Here is a 25993-nt window from a genome sequence, read left to right as displayed (position 1 = left end):
TTGCTCTCATTTCTATGTGGTTTCCTTCTCTGTTTTCCAGTACAAGAACGTCACAAAAAATTCTGTTTTGGGGCAATTTTCAGTGTAGTCTTAGGATTTTATAGGAAATTAGAAAACTGAAAGGAAAACAGGTGACACATGAAAGCCTTTGCTGTTATTCAGCATAGCCATAGCTTCATAGCATAGCTTCATATCTTCCAAACAACATCATGCAGCATTTGAACAGTTAAGCCATGCCAGTATAGCAAGTCCTGTCTCTCATCTTCACCTATCTTTGCAGTAGAGTGAAACTTATTAGCATCCAGAGTGATTCATCTCCTAGAACAAAAGGGGAAAGGGAGCAGAATGACTGAGGGAAGAGAGGTTACATAGAATTGTTCACAGACTTGCAAAATAAGGACTGTCATGAGAGAAGAGGATTGTGTTGAAAACGCAGTGGGGATACTGGTAAAGGAGGTGCTCCGATAACGGAGCGCATGAAACTCGTGATGTGAGAGGAGGGTGCAGGCTGATGTCAGCTGGAGGGGGCAATAGGAAACGCAAACAACCACCCTGAATCAGACCCTGAAATAAAAGAGGATTCAAAATGTGTGTACAGGACAATCTTGGAGGGTGTTGAAAAACACATCAGTGAGCTACTCCTGTGCAAGAAATTAAATGTGTAGTTCTGTAGTTGTACCTTTCAAAAAGTTAGATTAGCATTACAGTTTTCTGTTTTGATGGAAATAGGACCTACCAGCCTGAGGTCCTGCCTTGGCTGTCATTGATGCTAGGCATAGTAAAAGGCAGTCTTTAATCGGAGGAGCTCACAATATAAATAGGACAAATGAAAGGGAAGGAAATAGTATTCCCATTTTAATGAAGTTTAAAGAATAGGAGTAGGTGATTTACCCAACTCCTGGTCTATAGCAGAGTTAGTACTGTGTGGCTAGAACTAGGAATTGTACTACTCACAAGAGCGTGGCACTTGCAACTGAATATAAGTGTGCGCATATTTATCGTTTAGGGAGTTAGAGATTGCTGTGTTGGTAGCGTATAGAAGACAGATAAATCAGGGCAGTTTCACTCTTTGAAGCAATACTTTACTAGTTTGACATTAATAAAAAATACACGTAGTTATTAGTTGTTATCAGTCCTTATCATACACAATTAAAACAGCTAGTCCTTAACAAGCTTTCCTGAACTGTCAGTACCCGGTACCGCAAAGCTTATGGAGCATAGCTGCCATTGATGGCTTGGGTCCTTGGTGGTCTTAGTTACTGAAGCAGCCAGCCTCGAGATCTTAATGAGGGAAAACATGAACCCCATAAGCAACTTCCCCCCAGAATTTTTCCTTTGTATTTTACGCTTCTTACCCTCCTCCTCAGAGATAGAGAAGATCTCATTTGCTCTCAGCATATTTAATTTTATTTTTTAGGACGAGGACTTGTTCTGGTTTTGCTAGAAATCTTTTCTGTTCATTCTACCAGATTATTCTGGTTCCAACAGACATATTTCCTGCTTTATTTGTATACTTTTCTCTTATCCTACCCTTTTCCTGTTTGCATGTTTTCTTCAGCCCCTTTTGTGCAACCATATCATAAGTTTCTGTTTGCTCCTTGGTAGTTGTGTGCTTCTGCTTAGCTGAGTTACAAAATGCTGGCACATTTTCACAGGTTATGGTGTTAGTAGTGTTACAGTGCTATAGGACGCTTAGGCACTGTCAGCAGATATGCTGTTTTAGTGACCTTGTGTCTCTTTTCAGTGCAAGGAAATATTAACTGTGTCGCACTTAAAATGGTGGAGGTGGGTTTGCTGTGTCTCAAAGCGTGGGTTCAGCAGTCGATCGCAGCTGTGAGATGGCATTCTGATGTTAGCACGGACTGGGAGGTGACGGGCTATGCTTGAGCCACAGCAATTCATCACCTGCAGAAAGCAGTACTGAAGAAGTTAGAGACAAGCAGTGTTACCCAGGGAGAGGGAAAAGCCAGCTAGCTATCTGCCATTTCATGGCCAAACATTTATTGGTTCTTGGCGATATAGATACTCTTTGCCTTCTTCAGCTGCTGATGACATAATTCCTTGTAAACATCATTGTGTTATAGCTGTGCATTATGTAGCCCATTGTAAACTATTAATCACAATATATAAATTGTGCAAGTGAAAGACTCACTTTGAAGGAAATTGGAAGGGTTTTCCTTCCCCCTCCCCTGTAAATGAATTTCGTTAGGGGACAAACAGAGACAAATGTCAACTACGTATCTTCATGTTTACTTTTGTATATCCATGTCATCATTCAGCGGTGGTATTCTTTAAATGCTCTGTGTGCACAAGATCAGAAATAAGAAAAATAACAGGAATTATAGAATACTTAATTAGAAAAACATTTAAAATTCAGGTTACAGTTTCTGTGGACTTGTTGTAGGTTAGTTAGGGGGAGAGCTGCCCTTCCGGAATGTGCACATTTTGCCGTGTTACTCAGCTAAATGCTCATAATTTTGAATATATCCCTGTTCTGTTGGAATCCATCTCTGTGTATTCTGTCTTGGATTCTTCAGTGGGGAGGTTGGTTGGACCATGCTATGTTTTCTAATGTCTGTCTATGGAAGTAGTCTGAAGAGCAAGGAGAGAAAAACAAAAACTCAAAACCTAGCATTTCAGTATTTACAATGTTTTCAAGTATGAAAGGTAAGATATTTATTTAGAGATCAAGAACACAGCAGATCAGAGGAGGTGCTCCTGGCAAAAGTGAATATGAATTCTTTTGCATAGTTCCAGAGTTAATTTCAGATTCCTCATTGCTTGCTTATGTTAGTGTGTAGTAGTTGTACTGAGTTTTATTCTTAGTATGAACACCACAAATGCATTTCAAAATTTATACAATGTAGTATTTTTACTGCAAGTACAATACATATATTTACATTTTGGCATAGTTTAGTCTGTGAGTTCCTACTGAAATATATAGTTCAGTTATGAGCTGAGACACCTTTGACTGTGTAATCGATTTTTAGTGTAGGGCTTGTGGGAAAGTTCTGTCTTTTATTTAATATTTTAAGAAATGATCATAATGTCGTGCTAGTATTTGTGATTAGGAGAAGTCCACTTTCCACACCACTGGCTCCCTCCAAGAGGTTTTTTCAGCGAAATGTAAGGGAAGGCACCTGGAATCTTTTCCTAAAAATATCTCCTAAGAAATGGAGATACAGGTCGCCAAAGGCTTTTGGTGGGCCTGTACAGAGGCCATGGTCAGCAGAATCTAGTGCACAGAGTGATTAAACACTTCTTTTTGATTTTTAAGGGATAATCTCCACATTTTTGTCAGTGTTTTATGTAAAGGACTGGTTTGTTTTGATAGTGTGTGGTGGCTGTTATTTCCAGAACCACTGAAGCTAGAAGCTAATGCTATATTTTAGTAAAGTTACATGTTAATCTCCTGCTCTTTTGTGATACCAGCTGTTAAAAGCTTGTTGAAATAGAATAGTAATGTAAATAGAAAATTTCTTTAAAACAAGGACATTATTCTAAATAAGTATTTTCAGTATTTTTAAAACATTTTGGTAGGCTGTCAAAATCAAATAAATGTCCATATTTCAGAGGTCACATAAATGAAATTTCACTTAAATGAAATTGAGTAAGAAGTATGTGACAAACATCAACATTTTGTATTTTTCTATGCTAAATGCTACTGTCCCATTATAGTTATTTTTATGCCATAGCCTCATATTTATCTAGCAGGGACTCCTATATCTGTCACAAATGTTTTGAGAAAATACTAAAAAGTCTTAATAATTTTAAACTGAGATTTTTTGAAATGCTGAGAAGCTCTAAAAATTAATATCTGAAAGAAGGGATTCCTGTTTTGACTTACTAAATTATTTTCATCTGCAGTAGTATGAATAACATCCAAATTCGCTAATTACATCTTTTTGACCAATTACCCAGGAGAGAATTACAGTTATTTTCTGGCACCATTCTGTTGTCTGTTGTAATGATGCAAGCATGATGACTGGCACATGGAGGACAGGGAGGTGATTCAGGGCAGCCAGCATGGCTTCACCAAGGGCAAGTCCTGCCTGACCAACCTAGTGGCCTTCTATGATGGAGTGGCTGCATCAGTGGGCAAGGGAAGAGTTATAGATGTCATCTGTCTGGACTTCTGTAAGGCCTCTGACACTGCCCCCCACAGCATCCTACACTTTCAACTGGAGAGATACAGATTTAATGGTTGGACTGTTCAGTGGATGAAGAACTGGCTGGATGGTGGCATCCAGAGGGTTGTGGTCAATGTATCAGTGTCCAGACAGAGACTGGTGATGAGTCATGTCCCTCAGGGGTCTGTACTGGGTCCAGTACTGTTTAATGTCTTCATTAATGACATAGACAGTGGGACTGGGTGCACCCTTAGCAACTTTGCAGATACACCAAGTATGCGGTGCAGTTGACAGGATGCCTTCCAGAGGGACATGGACAAGCTGGAGAGGTGGGCCTGGGAGAACCTCATGATGTCCAACAAGGTCCCTGCATGTGGGTTGGGGCCACCCCCAGTACCAGTACAGGCTGGGGGATGGAGACAATCACAGAATCTTAGGTTGGAAGGGACCTGGGGGATCATCTAGTCCAACCTTACAATGTTACTCAATGTTCTTCAACAATGTTATTCAACATCTTTATAAGTGATTTGGATGATGGGATCAAGTGTAGCCTGATGAAGTTTGCTGATGACACCAAGTTGAGTGGGGAAATAGACACTCCAGAAGGGAGAGCTGCTCTGCAGGGAGATGTGGATAGGCTGGAAGAGTGGGCCAAAAAGACCTTTATGAAGTTCAACAATGAAAAGTGTAAGGTCATGCACCTGGGAAAACACAATCTGGGAGTGCAGCACAGACTGGGATGCACCTGGCTGGAGTGCAGAAATGCTCTGAGGGCTGGAGCCCCTCTGCTGCGAGGCCGGGCTGGGAGAGCTGGGGTTGTGCAGCCTGGGGGAGAGAAGGCTGCGGGGAGACCTTATTGCGGCCTCCCAGTGCTTAAAGGGGGGCTGTGGGAGGGATGGGAGCAGCCTCTTTAGCAAGGGCTGTGGTGACAGGACAAGGGGTGATGGCTTTAAACTGAAAGAGGGTAGATTTCAAATGGACATTAGGAAGAAGTTTTTTTTACAATGACAGTGGTGAGGCACTGGCCCAGGTTGCCCTGAGAGGTGGTCGATGATGCCCCATCCCTGGAAACATTCAAGGTTGGGTTGAACAGGGCTCTGAGCGACCTGATCTAGTTGCAGATGTCCCTGCTCACTGCAGGGGGTTGAACTAGATGGTGTTTAAAGGTCCTTCAAACACAAACCATTCTGTGCTTCTATGAATAACTTGTATATTAAGAAAGGATCAGGAGTGGCAGCCTGAAACTGTGGGTGATTTAAGTTAGATCTGAGAAAGAAATTTCTAAACACTGAGTGAAAATCAACAATAGAATTTGTTAGAAAAATGACACTGAATATGTGGGATTAATAAATAAGAGTTGCTTCAAATGAGGGTATATTTGTTGTCAGTAAATGGACTAGACTTTGACGGAGGAAGTCCTTTGGACTATAACCCAGACAAGGCCTGATTTCTTGTTTTTGTTGTTTACACTAGTTTTGCAGGTTCTTACCACATTTCATGGCATATTTTGGAAAAGACGTGAATGGTTTTATCTACAAAGATTTTATGTTTATCAAGTCTTAAATTTTGTCTTGATTACCATTAAAAGCTGAAGTTTAAATAATAAAATGTAAGCCCAACACAAAAAAATACTACAGTCTGTGAAGGATTAGTATCCGGGGCTGGAATGTTGTTTAAATGGACTAGGAGCTTAACTTTCCACATAAGTACTGTATCTATTAGTGAAGTTTGTCAAGTGTTGCCTTTTCTACTTCTATTTACCTTAAGCTAAACTTTTCCATCTTTGCCATGTCCTTGAGGGTATTGGTTTTAGAAAGTGACTTACTACACTGCTTTCTGAAGCTGAAATAGGCCTGTGGATTGAAAAGCTACAGGCCACAAACTACTCTGTGATCTAGGAAGCCAAGGTAAAGTTACATATGGAATCATATTGTCCTCCTCCTTCAAACAGTGCTTCCAGTTATGTTTGGTTGAGTACAAGAGTATATGATTGTCTATGAAAAATCTTGAGATTCAGAAGAGATCTTTGGGTCATACAGCAGCTATTCCAAGGTGGAAATACTAGCTGGATGAGAGGTTGAGAGATAAGACGGCTTGTGAACTAACAAATAGCCTTTCAAAACCATATAAGTGTCTTTTTTGGCCTCCTCCTTTTTGGTAGTTACTGTCTATTTTTTCCAAACACGTATCAAGCAAGGAGATTCAGAATAGTTCTGTTCTTTCTGCCTTTGTTATGCTACTTCAGCGAAACCAGGTAACTTTACTTTTACTGTATATACATTCTCAAACAGAAATAGACTTTTCTCTCCATGAATATATCTCAAAATAAGAAATAGGAAGTTTCACACTTAGGCTTGGAAATATTGAAGACAATTTTTGTATTTTCTTCCTAAACAACAAAGTCTATACAAAACTACAGTAGCAGCCTGAATGGAATTCACAGGTTTGTTAAAAACTCCCCCTCCTGCAATTTCTTCTAGTCAGCTGTTTGAAATAATCTGACTGGAACGTGAACATAACACAGATGTCTTTGTAAGATAGTCTAAACATCAGTCAGTGCTGCAGAAGTTAATTTCTTTAATGTATATACTTTAAGAAAGTGTAAGAAAATATGTGTGTAATTGTGTAAGGTTAAGAAAACGTGTATTTGTGAACTATTCATGTTTTCTGTATTTAATCACCTTTCTAAAAACTACGTAATAGTTCTTTAAAGTTATAGTTTATGTAATTTTCCTTTATTCTTACATCTTCCCTAGTAAGTATTGTACCCAGATTATGTGTGAATGGACTGTTCAGAAGTCCAGCAAAGAAACATCTGACTCTAGTTTCTCATTATGAGCTATCTATAGCACCCATGCTTAATATCTTTCATGCCATGGCAGCCATAATCTGTTGCACTACTTATCTATACTTGGGCTAACACGTAAGTCTAGGCACTAGTGTTTTGTGGTGGGTGAAAATAAAATGCTAGGTAAGAAACCTGAGCGTTTGAGGATTTGCTTGCCCATTTAGCCTGCTGTATTCAACAGAGTTGCAGCTGGATGTGAGGAACACAGCAGTGAAAAACATGATATAATTTAAAAGACTCCATAACCCTGGGGAACGCCAACAAGGGGTGTAATTGGATAGTTCTGTCAGCGTGGCAGCATTTGGTTATGAAGAGAGAAAGCAATGACATTTTATTTATAACACATTTATTTGCAAAATGTATATGACTTATTGCATTATGTTTTATTTGAGGAAGTGTACTATTTCTTATGTATTATAGGAGTTTTAAAGAAAAATTGCCTTGTCTAAAGAGGTACACCCAGTGTCTCATTTTTAAAAAAAAAAAAAAGTGAAAACTGAAAACATTGGTAGTAAATATTATTTCTTAAGGGAACAAAAAGTTGAATATTTAAAATAATATGATGTGCAAAGTATTAGATAAAATGTTCACAATATAATCAATAATGCATACAATATAATTAAAGGTGTCAAAATACAACCTTTTTAGTATGATTTTTAAGTAGGCTTAAACAGGAACGAATCAGAAGGATATACAACTCTCTCTCTCTTTTCTTCCCTTTCCCTCTTCTTCCCTTTCCCGTCTTGCATACTGCTTAATTACAGAGATCTGGAAATCTTATTTTGAAGAATATATCTAAGTTAAGGTGTAAACAATGTCTTTAATAACCGTCTTTCAGAGTAAAAATGAAAGAAGTAGTGTTCTGTTTTGGTAATTAAAACTGTCTGTTAACTAAACTAAGAAATAGTACCATCTAAAAATATCTTTTATCTTCTTTTTAAGATCTTATTTGTATGCCAAGTATTAGCAAATCATCTGGCAATTTTTAGAAATATAACATGACTGTGTTTCATTTTAAGCACCTAGGAAATGACTAACAACCTTTGTCACAGAACAACATTTTGATTTTGATAATTTATCCAACTTTCCACAGGAATTTTAATAAGGAAGAATGCATAAGCCTTAACAAGATCATAATTTTTATTTAATTCTGTTATTTATTATGTACCTTCTAACTTCATTGATGACTGAAGTAGAAGTCCTTGACTCAACAGGTTTTATTAAGCAACCCAGATTTGTTTCTTGATTTCGGCTGAAAGGAGTAGAGTTCTTGTGGGAGAGACTTGGAGGCCAGTATTTTGCAAACAGTGTGGTTAAAGGCAATATCCCTTGCAGTTATGCCCTCCCATTTCTCATACTGTTCGTATTAATGTTGAGGCCACTCTGCACCTGGCATTGCTTCAGTTCCTCTCAGTTATGTACAACACTGATGCTGATCTCAACCACATCATAGTCACGAGAGTCTCATGTCTGCAGTTTTGGCACTTAATTTTCTCATGATTTTCAGGAATAATCCACACATATCTTCATATAATTTTATTGACTTTTTTGTTGTTTCCTTCCTCTGCATCTGTGTTTCTGAATAACTTTTTATGCAACATGAGGCAGCAATATGCAAATTAATGTTTTGAGAACTTACTCAGAAACACAGACATAGAAGGTGAAACGGTTCTGAGATTCAGTGGAGAAGCATCTTTTTGACAGCTACCTCTAGGTCTTTTACCCCTTTGCAAAACTTGACTGAAATTGGGAAGAGGGTGCACCTGGGATGGTGTGGAGAAAGACAGATTACATAGACAGTGGTTGTCTACACCCCATTTCTTTGGAAAGTAGACTGAAAAGCAGGAACACAAAAGAAATTGAAATAGAGGAATAGAAGATGAGAAGGCAATTAATGTATTAAATAGAAAATAGTTTTGTATAAGAAAGAGCAGGAAAACTTTTTTTAACCTACATTCCACATATTTCTGCTTTAAAGAAGAAAAGGCTGTGGACATCGAGGAGGAAGATGTTATTACAGGCGGTATGCCATTGTTGTCACTTCTGTTATGGTGAAGAGCCTTTTTCTGAAAGGAAGTGATATAGATGTCTTTAAGATTATTTAGTCTTGCTTTGCTGTCCTCTTAATGCTTTGCATGTAATCAAGTATTCTCAGCCAAAATACTTTGACTCTTCTGGCTTCATCATGAATTTGTGTGTATATGTTGAATAAGAGCAGTGAAGGTCTCTTATGAATTCAGAGATGGAAATTGCATCCTTAAGATAAGCCTGATTTGATCTATTGGCTGCTTTGAAGGTTTGGGTGAGAGACTGACTTAAGAAGCTTGATGTTTGCATTTCACTCTCCTGCATGTGAAGTATGGGGAAAGCAAGCAGATGCTTTTTATTAAAACAAGACTTCATCTTGCAAGCTTGAAAATACCTAACACATTCTAGATTGTGTTCACTCCAGTATATATATTGCAGGGTACACGGTAAAAGTAAGTAGAGTGTCATTACTTTACTTATGGGTTTTTTTCCAAGGAGAGAAAACAGAAGCTTAACAGTGCTTTTTAAGTTGAAAATCATAGGTGAATGAGAAGCAGTATGTGACTCCATTACCCTGTAGTATCTTAATGATGTATTGAGCATTAGGCAATATGGCATGAAACCTTTACAGGTTGAGTTATGCTGGCAAAAACAAACCTAAAATTTTTATTTAAGAAATGAAAGATTAAAAAAAAAGGTAATTTAGTGGACGTTTACAGTTGTCATTAAAATGTTTCATATGACCCTGTGTAGAATTCAGTATGAAGCTTTAATAATAGTATTTAGGGAAAAAAAATCCATGACATATATGCCTCTAAACAAGCCTTTAAGACTGTGACTATAAACTTGGACCCACTTAAGAAACATCTCTGTGGAGGTTCTGTATTTCATTTTTATAAAATTGACATTTTTCAAACTCTCAGCTTTAAATTGAGAAGTAATGGAAGAAAATAGAATGTGCAGGAGTGAAGGGACTGAAATGCAGCCTACATTTTAAAAGCTGTGGTTGCAGACTTTTTATGTAATTCTTTTAAAATATAATAGTTTCATTGGAAGGCTATTTCCTGTTAAAATTCTAACAACTCTCTATCTGATCTACTGAACTATAAGACCTCAAAGGTCTTGAAATTTCTTTCCTTTAAATACCATCGTCCTCAAAGAGTATTGTGTCAGGATGGAGGATTTTTCCAATAAACAAGAAGAGAAAATGCTTTTATGGTCTGGTATAGAAGTAGCTAGTATGTATTTGTAAGGTTTTTAGTTGAAAATGGTATATGTTAGGTTCTTTACCAGTGAGTTAAAAGATTAGTTCATTCAGTACAGTCCTTATAAATCTGTGCAATTTTAGACATTAATGACAAGCAAGATTGGAATGCTGTAGCAGATGTTTTTGAGAGCATAGTTCTGAGAGGGATTTGGGGGTTTATAAAGTATTGCCTCTTCTTCCTGAGTTTATAAGTGACAGAAAGTGAGAAAACTCACATATTATCCCTAAATAGCATCTCTTATTGCCACAATTGGAAAGACAGTTCTGCAGTAGAAGCATTGTTAGTCTCACACATAGGAAATACCTTATATTATTGCCCCTCAGGAAAAAACACAATGCCATGAAGTCTTTCTGGGGAAAGTAATTATTGGTCTCGGGCATTTTCTCATACCAGTATGCAAAATTTAGACAATACTTATGATCCTTAGCTGTAGCTGTAGGAAATAAATACTATATGCTATTTCAAAAATATTCAAATTATTGTGTATTTTCTTGGCAAATACCATTAGCCAAAAAAAAAAAGAATGGTAAGAAAACATATGGTAGCTATTTCAAATATAATCTTATTTTATGTGTTTATTATTATCATATAACAATAAATATATAATATAATCTAGGTTTTTAAGACTCTCTTGTCTATGCATTAGTGATTACTGTAGTCTACTGATGGGTAATTATTGTTGTAATTGAAAAGTATTTTTAAAACATCCATCATTCATAAAGCGTATCCATTTGACAATGAGATTGATTGATGTAGTGTTAATGAGGACAATGGCAGAAGAGCATTTTATGTTGTGTATATGGCAGAAAAGTGGATTATTTAATATATTTTTTTTAAAGGCCTGAAACCATATCTAAAGAAGGCAACTTTGCACCAAGTTTATCCATTTTTCTAACTTACTATATATAATAGAACTACAGGCACAAAAAAAAATTCTGTGAGAAGAGACATTTTGAATTGTTCTTCTATCTACTAAAGAAAGCCAGAAAAGAGGGGGGGGGGAAGGGGTACTTGAGTTGTCATAAATATGGTTTTAGTAACTGTGAAGACTAATAGGAAGACAGAGAAAGCCACTGGCTTTTCACAGGTAGGATGGTTAATGTTTGTGGACTCCTTGTCAAAGAATGGCTTACTTGTAGATGTTGAATCTTGGACGTTGTACTCTGTGGGATGCCAGCTATGGGGTAACTAGCTGAGTGACAAGGATGATATAAGGCTGTTTCAATGAAGACCTACTCAGAAAATGGCCATTTCTTCTCTTCTGAAGGTTATGAAATCATGTTATGCTTTATTCCTTTCTTCTGACATAATTCCTCAGGAGTTGCCTTACAACTCCAGATGGCATGTTCCTCTTTTGAAGTCACTGCCTTTGACCAATAGTGTTTGATTAAATTTATGTAAATGAGAATTCTCTCTCCTTGTCTTTGAACATCTCTTAGCAGTCCCAAGTAGCAGGAAATCTGAAAAAGCCGTGCTAATTCCTTTGCTTTATATTCTCAACATTTCACTTTGTGTGACTCAAGGAATGGGGGAGAGGCAGTAGGGAGAACTCATGGATCTTAGTTTTAAATTCTTGCATGTACCTGTGCCTAAAAAACAGGACTATCCAACATAGTTTGAAAAACCCACAGATATTAAAAATAATAGTATATGGTAGTTGTCAGAAATGTGCATTAACTGGTTTTTAGTATAGGAAGATTTCTAAGAGAGCTGTATATCCTGTCCTTTTTCAAGGCGTTAGTATTGATGATTCAATGGCTGATATAGCTGCCTTAGATCAGAGCACTGCGTTCTTCTATTACAGCTTTAGATAAGAGGCACAGCTTTCTGCTTCATCCACAGCGATGACTGTGTTTCTTCAGTTCCACTGTGGGTTGTGTCTTATTCCCACTCTCTTATTTGCTGTCTCTTCTAATGGCAGAATTTGGGAGAAAAACTGTGTTCGATACATTTACAAATTTAATTATAGATACTAAGAACCTCTTTGAAAGATATAAAGGAAAATGTGCTATGTGTGTGGTAAATAATAACTGATTAATATAATATTAACATTTAAATATAAGTTTATGACAACAGCAAATGTGGAAAGTCTGCAGGAGGAACACTACAAGATGTTTTTAATAAAACTTGTTTCAAAGTTATTTGTGGCATTCAAAGTATTTTGTAAATACAGCCCTCATGAAGACCCTTTTTTGTATGCATTGAATGTTTTTGTTTTTTACTAGAACAATATGGTGTTTTTGTAAAAGCTGTGTATGCTTAAGCAAAGACTGGGAAATAGGTGAATATGAAAGGTAAATTGGAAAATCTAAACAGAGATCTTCAATACCTGCCTATTAACAGAACCAAAAATTTGTTATATTCTTTTACAGATGGAATTTTTAATTTCTTCCTTTTCCTTTACCAGTCTTTATTTTAAACAGTGATACAACTCTAACAGGATTTTTACTACAGAAAATTGGATAAGAATCTTTCACCGTGTCAGAGTAGAGCTCAAGAAATTGTCATTTTAAAATGTATTTCTTGCGTAAGCTTTATGTGGTTTCCAAAAAAACTTTAAATATTCAGATGATGTGGAGTCCAGAATAGGAGGAATTTCACATTGAATAGTGTTATCTCAAGCCATTGCCATTGCTGTTGCTGCCTGCTGTGCGGTTGCAGATGACATCTTCTGTGCTGCGAAGCAGCTGGGAACAGTTGTGCAACTAAAGATAGATAAAGGAAATCATTGTTAAGATGATGGCTTGAAAGTGTAAGCTGAGTGATGAAAAATCTTGTCAATTCTCTCATCCCCTTTTAGTTTTGCAAGGGTGCTAGGGCAATAAAGAGATATCTGCTGTAAGATAAGAAGCAGTATAAGAAAAAAAAAAAGCTGCAATGATTTGGCTAGCTTTCTGTGCATGTAGTGCTGCAATTCTTGAAATACCCGTTTTCAAATCACGGGTACATTGACATCCTCTTTTTAAAGTAGTGCTGATGGTACCAATTTTCTTTTATTGTCCTGAATATGGGTGGGGTGAGAGTTCTATGGGTAACACTCGTCTAATGTTGAAGTAAGTTTTCAAATATTTAGATTGGCTGTAAAGTAACAGTCCAGAAAATTTTACTGCCAGGGTGCTTGGTTTGCACTTAGACAAAGCATTTAGTGCCGAAGTGTGGAATATTATGTGGAAAAAATGTTGCTAAAGGAATAAATATATCAGTTAATAGTTTATAAATATTTTATATGTACAAGTTATTGTTTAAATTCAAAATACAAATAGTTGTCCCATTATACCAGAGCTAAAATAGTATGTTGGCATTAACCGAATGAAATTAATGACAAGGTCATGAGTTCTTTAACTCTTGAATGCGTTTTTAAAGACTGAATTGTGGGATTGTAAAATAGATGCCCTTTATACAAATCTTGGTTTAGAAATCAGTGATTTGAACAAAATAATATCAGTCCGCTGGTTTTTTATCCACTGAAGGGGTTTGTTTACACATGTATGTTGGTTGTGGTGAATAACAGAAGTTTTGACACAGCCAAAACATACTTTTCTCTGTAACAAATAGGGAAGCTAAATTATCTTAGGGAAATTGAAGAGGTTTTTAATTTTTATTCTTCAGCTATTAAACACAATTTCCTATTTAATTCTCTTATCTTTGTCAAATCTTTTATGTTAAAATTATTTGGGGTTCATTTAATTACTGTTGTTAATTGTTAATTTTCAGTCTTCTGGAATAAATCTGTTACATATTTTTTCATATTCTGTCCTTAACAGGTCAGAAATACTGGGAATTAAGACCTTCTACCCAAGTATACATAATTTACTTAATGTGACACCCCATAAATTGTTGGTTCCATCAAATATCTGCCAGTGCTTAAGTAGTAGATGCTGTTTAGGTTTAGGTAACTTCTTTAGATTATTCAGTACACTGTACTGTGTGTATAAAAGCCTACCTCTGGATTTTATTGAAACCTTAATGGTTTGTTTTGTCTTTTTTCTGAAAACCTACTGTGTAATTTGCTCAAGTAGGTGCTGTAGTGCCCAAAGACAGATCTCTTTGGATCTGCATTGTATGAAGTGGTATACTGCCCCAGGCTTCTTAGCTTACTCACAGTTTGCATAATTGTGTACAGGGCATTTAAAAACCCATGAAAGTTTAAAGTTTAGCTTGAAGTTTAACAAAGTGTGATCAAACATTATGAGAAACCATGTCTAACTTTAAACTTCCTCCTTTAGTTCTGCTATGATTTTCTTGAACAAATATGTACTACAATTTCTTTTCAAAGGCCCTAACAGCCCAGCTAATTAATTTTCCATTAGGCTTAGGCAACTGATTCAGAGGAAGCTCCAGGTGAACTGAAGTTTAAAACTGTGTTTAAGGTTTGGGGTTTTTTGCCCCCTGAAGTGTTCCGTGTAACTGTAAACCAAAATTTGCCTCACATTCTCCATGGTGGATGCTGTCCTGTGGTATCTGAAACCCACTGAAGTCAAAACAAGAGTCTTAACTGGCTGAAATGCCATAGGGAAATAAAGGGGTAACAGTACGGAATATTTGGCAATACGTAAGTCTGTCAACATTTACAAAGTTTCTAAAAATGCTGGAATGGATTTGTATCCTATAAACGTGACCTTGTAATGTTTTACCCAGTGTAATGGAAGACCCAGAATTTACATTTAGAAAGAATAGTGTTTGGGTCAAAAAGAGGATGTCTGTTAGCTGTGTAAACTCAACAAAAGTGCTTGTACAAAATTTATTCATTTTAGGTCAACACAACTTTTATGAACTGTATGTTTGATAACAAATGCTTATTACAGTAAACATAAACATTACACATTAATCTTAGAAATCTGGTGGAATTTCCCACGCATGTTGTAGTGGAAGGTTTTTACAACAACATTCATTGAATTGATCAGAATGAAGAAATATCCAATTTGAACTAAGTATCTTTTTATAAAGGACTTTGAGAAGATTGCTTCCTTTTGATTGACATTGAAAAAGAAAACATGAAAAAAAAGAAGGTGTTCTTCAGTGGTAAACACTATATGAATTGAAAATGCAAGAAATACCTGTTTTATCAACTTGAAAGTTTCATGATGTTTTTTCAAATAGGCTCTTAATGTCAGGCTTGTTAGGAGTAGGGAATTGTTACAGTGAAGTTAAATTGCATTGATACTGTGGATTAAAATAAGAGACCTGAAAAATATTTCTTTTTAAGCTACACTGGGCATAGGTTAAGTTTCTAGAGTAGCTACCAAACAGATTGACAGGTACATCATTTTAATGGTGATGAGCGGTCCTCTAATATGTTTTGAGAAAAACTGTACCTATTACAGATAGGGATGCTTCGAGCTGCATCTGAAGCAGGTTCTCTAAGACCGTTTGTCTCAAAACATATGATACTTCACTGTAATAGTAAATAGAAATATGATGGGATGATACTTTTTACGCAGCATAATTACAAGTGTTAATCTCCTTTGCAGAAGTGGGTTATTACTATCTAAAATACTTGAAAAAAGTTTGCAGTTTCAAAACAGAGCTCTTCTCCCGTGTCATGTTTAGTGAACAGTGTGCTGCTGCGGCCAAGAAGGCCAACAGGGTGCTGGGTTGCATCAAAAAGGGCATCACCAGCAGAGAGAAAGAAGTCATCATTGCGCTCTACTCAGCGCTTGTCAGGCCACACCTGGAGTCCTGTGTACAGTTCTGGTCCGCGCTCTACAAAAATGATGTGGCCAGGCTGGAAGGGGTCCAGAGAAGGGCCACCAAGATGATCAAAGGACTGGGAAGGTGCCATACGAGAATGGGCTGGGAGAGCTGGGTTTGTTCAGCCTTGAGAAAAGGAGGCTCAGAGGGGATCTCATCACCCTGTAGCAGTACTTAAGGGGTAGCTACAAAGAAGATGGAGACTCCCTTTTTACACAGAGTCCCATGGAGAGGGCGAGGGGGGATGGACACAAGTTGCTCTTGGGGAGATTCCGATTGGACACGAGAGGGAAATTTTTCACATTGAGGACAGTCACCGTTGGAATAATCTCCCCAGGGAAGGGGTTGCCTCAACCACGTTGGACACCTTCAAGAGTCGTCTGGACAGGGTGCTGGGCCACCTTGTCTAGGCTGTGCTTATCCTAGAAAGGTTGGACTAGATGATCCCTGAGGTCCCTTCCCACCTGGGATTCTGTGAGATAATGAAAATTCTAAAAAAAATTGTTTTATTATATTTATTTCTGAAAAGAAATTAGTTTTTGCCATCAGAGGAGGGCTGCATTGTACTGGCTATCGGGGCAGTGATGACTGACTGCTCTTTGAGGGATGGGAGAGAAGGGGCATATCCCAAATGGCAGGGGAGGGACCTTGCCAGGCAGTGCCCATCCTACTGCCTGCAAGGGAGGCAAGTGGCGTGGGCACCGGAGTGATAGTTTAATTCCACTGAGAGTCCAGGCCACCAGGCAGTTAAATCCTATCACTGCATTCAGAGCCCTGACACGGGATACACTGAGTAACCACTGGTTACACTAAGTAAAAGTGGAATTTCTCCTCAATTAACAATTTATATCTTGACATATTTATTTTTGTGTTCTGAAACATTTTAGTATTTTGCTTTTTCATATGATAGTTTTGTATCACAGAAATACTTAGGTATTCATAAGAAGTCACTATTGACCACCTAAACCAAAATTTGAAAACTGAATAATCAAATGTTGCTTTTCGCCCCCCCCCCCCCCAATAAACCAAGACTGAAAGGAATAATTACCTTGTTTTGACAAGCAAACTGACGAAATATGACATAGAAGTCTTACAGGAATGCATACATGAAAACTCAGCTGTCATGTTTACAAGGTGATTTTTTTCATATGATGAATTTTTTAAGCAGTAAGTGGTCTGTAAACTGTACTGATATTTTTCTGAGTAACATAAGCTTCTTTTGGCTATCCTTCTGGCTAAGGAAGAGAGTTAGGAATAAATATAAAATTTTGATTGTGCAGCTATTTTATGAAAACTCTGAATCATTCCAAGCTGTTCTTATTTTTGCATTACATGTTTCTATTGTACAGTACATTTTACGGCAATCATTGACTGTTCTGTGAGCATAGCTGAATAAAAGATGGGTTTGAGTTATAGCTATTGAATGGAGTTAGCATCACATTCTGTATAAACTCTGAGATTTTTCTGAAGAGAAAAGGGAATGGATTTGTGTGACCATGTCTGAATACAAGTATACATGAGTGAACAACTGTATTTTCAGTATTCCTTTTATCTTGATTCTGTTGCAAAGCACTGTTCAGTGTTTTTCTGTTGGCTGCAGAACCGTCCCAAGTTGACCTACTGTTTTTTTGCCAGAACAACTGACTGAAGCATTTCAGCATTTGGGAGAGTCCTTTTAATTACAGTGTCTTTAATTGCAGTAACATCTGTTAAGATACTTGAGTCTTACCTTCAAAGACTGATCTTCCCTCGATGTGTTACGTGATGTATTTTGTTTACATCCAAACTTTTTAACCAGAAAGGTGACTGAGGTTCAGATGTGTTCCAAAACACGGAAAGTCTTTGAATTGTTATTTGCAAAAGGGTACTCTATAGCTTTTGAGAATTTAAGAAAATTGTATATCCCTCAACTATGTTGTAGTAGTATGCTGTTCGTACATATGTGCAAGATACTAGGCTCTAAAGGACATTTACATTTGTTCTAACTTTGTTTTGAAAGAGCAAAACCAGACTCAGTAGTGTCATTTCTGCTGAAGAAATGCACAGCTCTGCTACTTGTAGGTCTACATTCATATTTGATCAAAACCATCATCATGACCTTGCATCTTAATGTAACACTCTTTTTGAGCATGTGTCTTGTAGACCATTCACTCAGGAAAACGGTCTATCTGTTTTTCTAGTAGTGCCTCTAGGTAAATTTTCAACGAACACTGTAACTGCTTCGTAAAAGATATTGCCTGTAAGAAAAATAGTGTGTTTATTACATGGCAGGCAGGGTGAGGGAGGGGGTGCTGCCCCCCTGCCCCACTCTGTGAGACCCCCCCGCAGCGCCGCCTCCAGCTCGGGGCTCCTCAGCACGGGACAGACACGGGGCTGTTGGAGCGGGGCCAGAGGGGGCACAGAAATGCTCCGGGGGCTGGAGCCCCTCTGCTGCGAGGCCGGGCTGGGAGAGCTGGGGTTGTTCAGCCTGGGGGAGAGGAGGCTGCGGGGAGACCTTATTGTGGCCTCCCAGTGCTTAAAGGGGGGCTGTGGGAGGGATGGGAGCAGCCTCTTTAGCAAGGGCTGTGGTGACAGGACAAGGGGTGATGGCTTTAAACTGAAAGAGGGTAGATTTCAAATGGACATTAGGAAGAAGTTTTTTTTACAATGACAGTGGTGAGGCACTGGCCCAGGTTGCCCTGAGAGGTGGTCGATGATGCCCCATCCCTGGAAACATTCAAGGTTGGGTTGAACAGGGCTCTGAGCGACCTGATCTGGTTGCAGATGTCCCTGCTCGCTGCAGGGGGGTTGGACTAGATGGCCTTTGAAGGTCCTTCCAACCCAAACCATTCTGTGATTCTACAAATAATTAATTAAATTTTGTTGCCCAAACGTTGTGTGCATCTGAACACTTACATTTGTCCTTCATGTTTCTACTGCAATATGAATAGCATTATTAAATACTAAATAGCAGATATGTAATATTCTGGTTACTAAAAAGTTTCCGCTTTTCATGTAATTTTTTCTTTAACTTCAGTAGCAGGTCATCACTGTTTGTAAAAGCGATTTCGTTGTTTCTCAGAAAGAGAAAACAAAAAAACCCAAAACAAAACCAACAAAAAAAACCACAGAAAAAATAACTCTGCTAATGCTTTGCTTCTGATGTAAAGACTCCTGGGATTTAGTGTCTTAGTTTGAGTAGGCCAGTGGATTTGACCTGTGTTTTGGCAAAGTATTTGTTGAGTAAAATGTGTACAAAATAAGGTGACACTTGTTTTCTGGTACAATATAGTGTTTTGGTCTGCATTTTTATTTTCTAGTTATTTGCAATGATGTGCTTAATTTCCAGAAAGCAGTTACTCCTTGGACAGAAATGATAAGCTCACAGAAAATAAATTTGTCCTCTAATGTATTTATTTATTTTTATAGTTTCCAGATACAAATCTTAAAAAAAAAAAAAAAAAATTGAAGAAAGCTACTACGCTGATTAAGGTAAAAGAAGAGATTTGGTGGTTTTTTTTAACCAGAAAAATGCAAGATATTATTAAATTTATCTCTGCTTTTGTTTCACAGGTGTCCCATTTTATAGAACTCTACTCAGAAGTGTGCACAAGGTTTACTATTCAATACTGATTTTATAATTCCCTACATAAACACTTTCTGTATTAATCTAAGTATTTCCAAGGAACAAAATGTTGTATATTTTGCTACTTAATAGTGTGATTTTTTTTCATTATTTAACCAAATTTTTGTATCTATTTTGCAGATTCTGAAAATGGAATGGGGAGGAGAGTATTCTCTTGATTCTTCCAATTTAGACTGTTTGTTGAATATCCTTCCTGGAGAATTGGAGTTTCAACAAATCCTTAATGATCTAGATGAAAAAATAAAGAAGAATTCTTCTAGGTAAAGAGTATTTTATATGTATCGAAAATATTAGTGACAGTCATTACATTTAGGAAGAAGTACAGCTTTTCTCTTCTTTCTTTTCTAGTTGCAGGTTAAAATTTTGGTAATTATTTCAGTAGTAATTTTACCTTAAACACTTGAGCATTTAACAAATTTTTAATGCAATATAATTTTTATGGTATAGTCTTTCTCTGGATGGTATTTTTAACAGTTGAATCATCTTAATCTTAGGAATTATTGCAGTAGGAGTGATAGTAGAGAAAGAAAACGTATATTCCCCTGACAGTTGTATTTCCTACAGCTATGACATAGAGTTTTTATTCACTGAAAGAGCTACAGAATTTTACAAAAACAGTAAAATTTTAACTCAGTATGTTCTTAAAGTATTTCTAATGGAAGTAGAAAAAGCAAGTAAGTTAATGTATATAATTTTTCTTATATAAGCTGTTATTTTATCTGTTTCAGTTAAAACTGTTTTGCTGTAATAGAAGATTTTCTAACTAGAATGGCTTTTGTAATATATTTCATTGTCCACTTTTTTGTACGACACTGGTTTCCAAATGTCAATACTACAGAAACACTGGAGTATTGAAAGAACAATTCATTGATGCAGATTTTTTTCATGACCACAAAAAAAATTGGCTCAAGGGTTTGTACCTTATTTGAAAAGCGGTGGTGGTGTTTTTTGGCTAAACTCTTCAGTATCTTTAAAATACTTTGATCTGTGAAAGATACTCTTAAGCAAATAAATTACCCCCTTAAAAAAGTAAGTGTACATTCAGAGGTATAACAAATAGCAGAATTTTGTATTAAATTTTGAAAATTCTTGCCTTTGGATAGCAGTGCATACTACAGAGTTGTATGATTTTAAAGAATGTACTTCATGACATCTGTTTTAAGATTTTTTTAATTTTAATGAAGCCCACATTTTGGTCCTCTACTTTGGAGGTCTGTGTCTGCTCCCAAACAGCTTCCTGAAGAATGGAGATAAACCACTGCTTTATTGCACTGGAAACTTATTTAGGTCATCTCTGAGTTTTTTTTATATTGCTTATGCCAGGCTGAGACATTTTCCAGGCTTTTTATTCATATTCCTCATATCTCACATTTTGAACATTTTCATTTAAAAACTTAGTGTTTACAAAGGTAGTTGCGATAGTAATAATCCCGTAGTAGGAATGATAGTGAAGGTCTGGGAAACGTGCTATTGTGGACCACTGCATAGTGCAATTTCATGTTACAGTTTTCCAGCTGTTGACATCAGTGAAATGTAGATAGTTGCTTAGAGTTTAGTTGATGTCATAACACACTTATAGGTACTTACATTTTTAGTTTCTATGTGCTTATGTATCTGGGAAAAAAGTGTCAGTGTTTTTGGTAGATGTGTTGTCACCTCTTCAACTACCAAATAAAAGTGATTTTGTCATCATTATGCAGAGCCAGCCTGAGAGTTAGAAAAGTTACTATCAAGATGCGTCTTTGGAATGCATGCTTTGCTACTCTTTCAGGTTTTAATGTGTGTAAAATGTATGCTGCTGGTTGAGAAAACTTTTGGCCATAGGAGAGCAGGCCAGCTGTTTGTTCCTTTTAATGGTACTTCATATCAGTTAACATTGTACGTTACATTTTACATTAACTTCATCACAGTAGAACTATTTGTACATTTTTAAGAAGGCTGATGGCCCCCATCTTAGGGACATAGTCCTTCTGAATTAGAAGGGCCTTTTTTCTGTGGGTTTTGTAAGATCCAAATGGTATTATATCCAAGGAGAGCAGGAAGTTGGATTAGGGTGTGGTACACAGCAATGCGTGTCATGAAGAGCTTTATATTTCTGCTGAATAGATACTTAAGCTAGTTTTTAAACTAATTTTCACAAGGAAAAATCATGAAGTAGCCCTGTAGTAACCAGGTGATATTTTGCTCCTGTAATATGTCAGTTTTAGAAATGGAGAGGAGTTTAAAAGAAGATGGACAGCAGCTGATGTGACTTTTAAATTAAAAAGAGTCCTTTTATTGCTAATATATTAGAGGTAGCATGGAATGAAATCATTTTCAAGTTACCATTGATCTTTGTAAGTGGTATGATAAGAGCAGCTCTATGCGCTACAGTGATACAATTGGAATACAATCCATTTTTCATCAGATAGATTTATGATTTTATTATACCACAGAGAATAAACATAATAGTATACAGCATATATATATTTTTAAAAATAAAACATTGTATAAAAAATTATGATCCAAAAGTGTGTAAATCACTTGAATGCTCATTTATTGCCTTCCAACTGAATAGCTTTTATAAAATTGTGTGACACGACAAATCAGATATGCTTTCCAGCAGTTGAATTACCTTCAGTATTTTTGTATTGTACCAATTCTATTTGGTGCTATAACAAAAAAAAAAAAGGTCCATCTGTGCAAAATTGTTTTATTTGTAAGTTTTAAGGGAGTAAGTGGTTCATTCATTCACTATCATATAACACAGCCCTTATTACACTTGAACGTTTATTTTTACAGCATTTTATAAAGGCAGGTGAATATGAACACTCAAAACCATTGTCATTGCAGGCCAGTTTTATATGCAATGGTAGTCTCGGGTTATTCTAAAATGTAAAGTTGCATTCATAATTTAATCAGAGCAGCCATTTCTCTTCAGTCAACCCCCTCACATTTGCTTTCACTTTTACTGTTTATCAAAACTGAGATTTGGGATTTTTTTTCATAATATGGAGGATTAAGAATTAGTATGAGTTAATTTTTGAGCAATCCACAGAACTAAGCTTTCAGCTGATATTTAATACTTCTAAGCAGAAAATAAGGTACAGATCTTGAAACCAAGCTCGTAGTGCATAACTCTAAAGTGGTTGTAAGCATGAAACCTCTTCAGCAGTTGATTTTTTTGTGTGTATTCAGTGAGTGATTGGCTGCCTTTCAGTGGTGATAGTGATAAATTCAATAGGCTGTAGGACAGTGTGAGGTATTCCAGGTCTTCTTCAACAGAACAGGTATTCAAAATTCAACAAAATTGTTTATTAATAGTTTTAACACCACAATACACTGGGGACTATATCTTTGTAAGGCTTTCTGCAAAGGCTTAATTTGACTTCAGTATGATAGAATTCAACCTGATCTTCTGTCTGTTTAACAGCAATTCAGTCATCTGGGGTTTTGATGAAGGTCTTTTTTCAAGGGTTCCAGTGAAGTCAATACTAATCAGTGCTTATACTGTTGCATCCTGTCCCATAACTGTTCAGTATAAATTGTCATCGTTGTTTGAGCAGCTAACATAATCCTTATCTCGTGAGTGACAGGAGTATCTGGCGAATTACTCAGTAAGGATGTTAGTATAGCATTTTCCAGTCATTGATTATAACTTTGCTGGTCTGGGTAGAAATACTTCCCACTATCAATACCTCACAGCAAAGGCATGGAGTCTCAAACGGGGCGTTAAGCACTCCTGTGTCATTCTATTTTCCCATATCAGAATTGGGGCATGCAAGGGCTCGTGTGTTTTTTAAACTGAGATGTGCTGCAAGACTTACTTTTCTCTATTTTATTTTTAAGAAAATCTTGGCTTATTCATCCCTGGAATTTTCAGGAAGCAGCTATACCTCACTTTTTTGGTACGCAAGAGAATTATCAAAGTCTTGGCATCTCCATCCAAAATCCCAATAGTGATTGAGTGTTTGGGAGGATTTCAAGTGAGACCTAATAGTAGAGGAATAAAATTGATAAATTTATCTGATTTACTCAAACCAAGTATTTATCACAGCTCTCAAAAAGAATTTGTCTCTTCTGTGTGAATGTAACCTGCTTGTTATACAACTGCATTACTGCAGTATTTACTTGAGAACTTAGTACTTATTATGATACTATAAAATGTTACAAATCTTTGTCAAAACAGTATCTCTCTACCCACTGCCCTGGACTAATTGCTAGGAATGAGTAATTAAAATGAGAAAGGTATGTAATTTTATTCCTATTCAGCCTGTGTTGTGTTTGTGTATGATCACTGAGTTCAGGATAGTTGTTTCTTATCACCTTACTAGCTGGGCAGCACAGAGTTTCTCAGAGATTGGCTATTTTAATAGACACACAGTTTCTTAACTGCAATCTGCAGTGATTATAATTATCTTAGGTAGTTAGTTAGCTGTCATGTACCTCTACAGGACCTGTAATCAGATCTCTTACTGCATGGCAGAATCACAGAATGCCAGGTTGGAAGGGACCTCAGGGATCATCTAGTCCAACCTTTCTAGGAAGAGCACATCTAGACAAGATGGCCCAGCACTCCATCCAGATGATACAGGAGACAGTGTGTTTTTAACCATTCTTTTTCACTACCATGTTTTTGTCAATGGAGTTGAAAGACTCCTATGTTTTACTGCCAGTCTTCTGAGACAACTTATCAAGGCAAAGCTTACATCTTGTGGATTGAAATATCTCAAGCCTTTAAAACAGGATTGGAGATTAAAGGTAGGCAGTGGTTCAGTTAGAAGTGGTGATTCTCATGTGGTTAAACAGTTAAGTAAGCTTCTCTTGCTGAGCTGCAGCAAAGTCATCACTATTCGATTTCTTTCTGTTTTCAGTGGTATAGTAATTTACAGTTTTGGTGGGTATGCTTTGTAAGTAGCTGAATGAGAGATATGAATTAACTTGCAAAGTCCTTGAAACAGGTGCTGCATTTTTGTTCTGTGTCTTAAGGTCCAAAATTACAATGGGAAGAATTCGAGGAAGTGAATTTTTTCAAGGCTTTTAGCTTTATAATAAGCCTGTAAATTTCAGACTCATATTTTAAAGAATTGTTGTTTTTACAAACAAGTATCAAAAGACATATTTGCCTTCACAGCATTTTTCTGAAGAGGTAAAGTTTTTGTAGTCGGTCTTTCCGTCCGTTTTGTATTATTACTTACAAAACAATGTTTAACTTCATGCTTATTGGACTTATCTTATTTTGAATAGAACTTAGATACAAAACATTAATAAGAGAATAATATAGTCAAGCTATGAAAAAAAGTTAACATACACACAAATATGAGGTGATAACAAAACCTGTATTATTAGCAGTAGCAGCTTTACTTTCTAGCTTTCTCCTCTGCTGTTGAGGTCACTGTTGTAAAGAACATAAACTATAAAAAGGAATTTAATGTTTTTATGCAGTTGGGTTAAGGAGAGTAAGAAAATGGACACACCAGAAAGCATAAGCTGATGTTGAGATAGACTAGAATTCAACAGCATAAATGTTATAGGCCTGGAACTCTACTAATCCTGTGTTTTTCAGAATTTTAGAAATCCTAAGAGAGATGTTATACTGTAGGTTATCATAAGCATTGTGGGAACATGCTAGATGAAGAAGAGCTATTTTTGGTAAAACCTCTTGTTTCCCTTCCAGATAAAGTTTCAAAACATTCTTTGCATGAATCTATGTGTGTTTTTCAGTTAGACAGTATCTAGCAGTTTGAAAGTCACTAGAAGATAAGTTATTTGTATTTATGCTTAAAATGCTGTTTATTAACACAAAGTATTGCTGAGGCATCAGCAACGACCTCATGAAATTGTCCATAGATCATGGGAAATTTTCTTGATATTCCCTTTTTGGCAGGTCAGCTTTCATGAAATAAAACAAAATGTTTGTTTCCATGTGGGAGAAAGTATAACAAAGGAAATGCCTGTGGGAATTATGCTGGTAAAAGTCTTTCTCAAAGATTTCTTACTACTCAAACTGTACAGCAGGTCCTCTGACACACAGGTTTCCAAATTATATGACTGATTTTGTATCAGCAGTCAAGATTGTTCATGAATATACATGATAGTAACGAAGTAGTATTGTGTTAGTGCTTCTATCTTCAAAAAACAGTGGTAACAATTATTTCATTACTTTTAAAATGAACTGCATGTTCGTAATAAAAGACATGTAAACTCTGATTCTAAAAGCAGATTTCCATAAATATGAGGATCTTAAGCATAAGTAACATGAGGTTTAAAGATAATTTCACATTATAGCTTAGCAGTTTAATTTAACCAATCTCATTGTCATTTTATGGCTGTTCCATATGCTATATGAAATAAATTGAAACAGTCCTTGTTAGAAATTGAAAGGAGTTAGAAGATCATCCTTCAACTTACTCATAGTAATCTT

The 25993-nt window shown here is 36.6% G+C and overlaps 1 protein-coding gene across 2 annotated transcripts in view; it reads left to right on the top strand.

The window, feature by feature from the left end:
- The window catches only part of KIAA0825 (KIAA0825 ortholog), a 244451-nt gene that overhangs the window by 15849 nt on the left and 202609 nt on the right, over window positions 1-25993 (top strand). For both annotated transcript variants that reach the window (XM_064439457.1, XM_064439456.1), the window contains exon 4: window positions 19711-19850. In XM_064439457.1, coding sequence (XP_064295527.1) covers window positions 19720-19850 — 131 coding nt within the window. In that variant the 5' untranslated portion in view covers window positions 19711-19719. The remainder of the gene's footprint in view (window positions 1-19710; window positions 19851-25993) is intronic.

This window comes from Phalacrocorax carbo, chromosome Z (genome assembly GCF_963921805.1).
Source record: "Phalacrocorax carbo chromosome Z, bPhaCar2.1, whole genome shotgun sequence".
Lineage (NCBI taxonomy): Eukaryota > Metazoa > Chordata > Aves > Suliformes > Phalacrocoracidae > Phalacrocorax > Phalacrocorax carbo.
The sequence above is the reverse complement of the archived record's forward strand: the minus strand, read 5'-3'. Positions and strand labels throughout refer to the sequence as shown.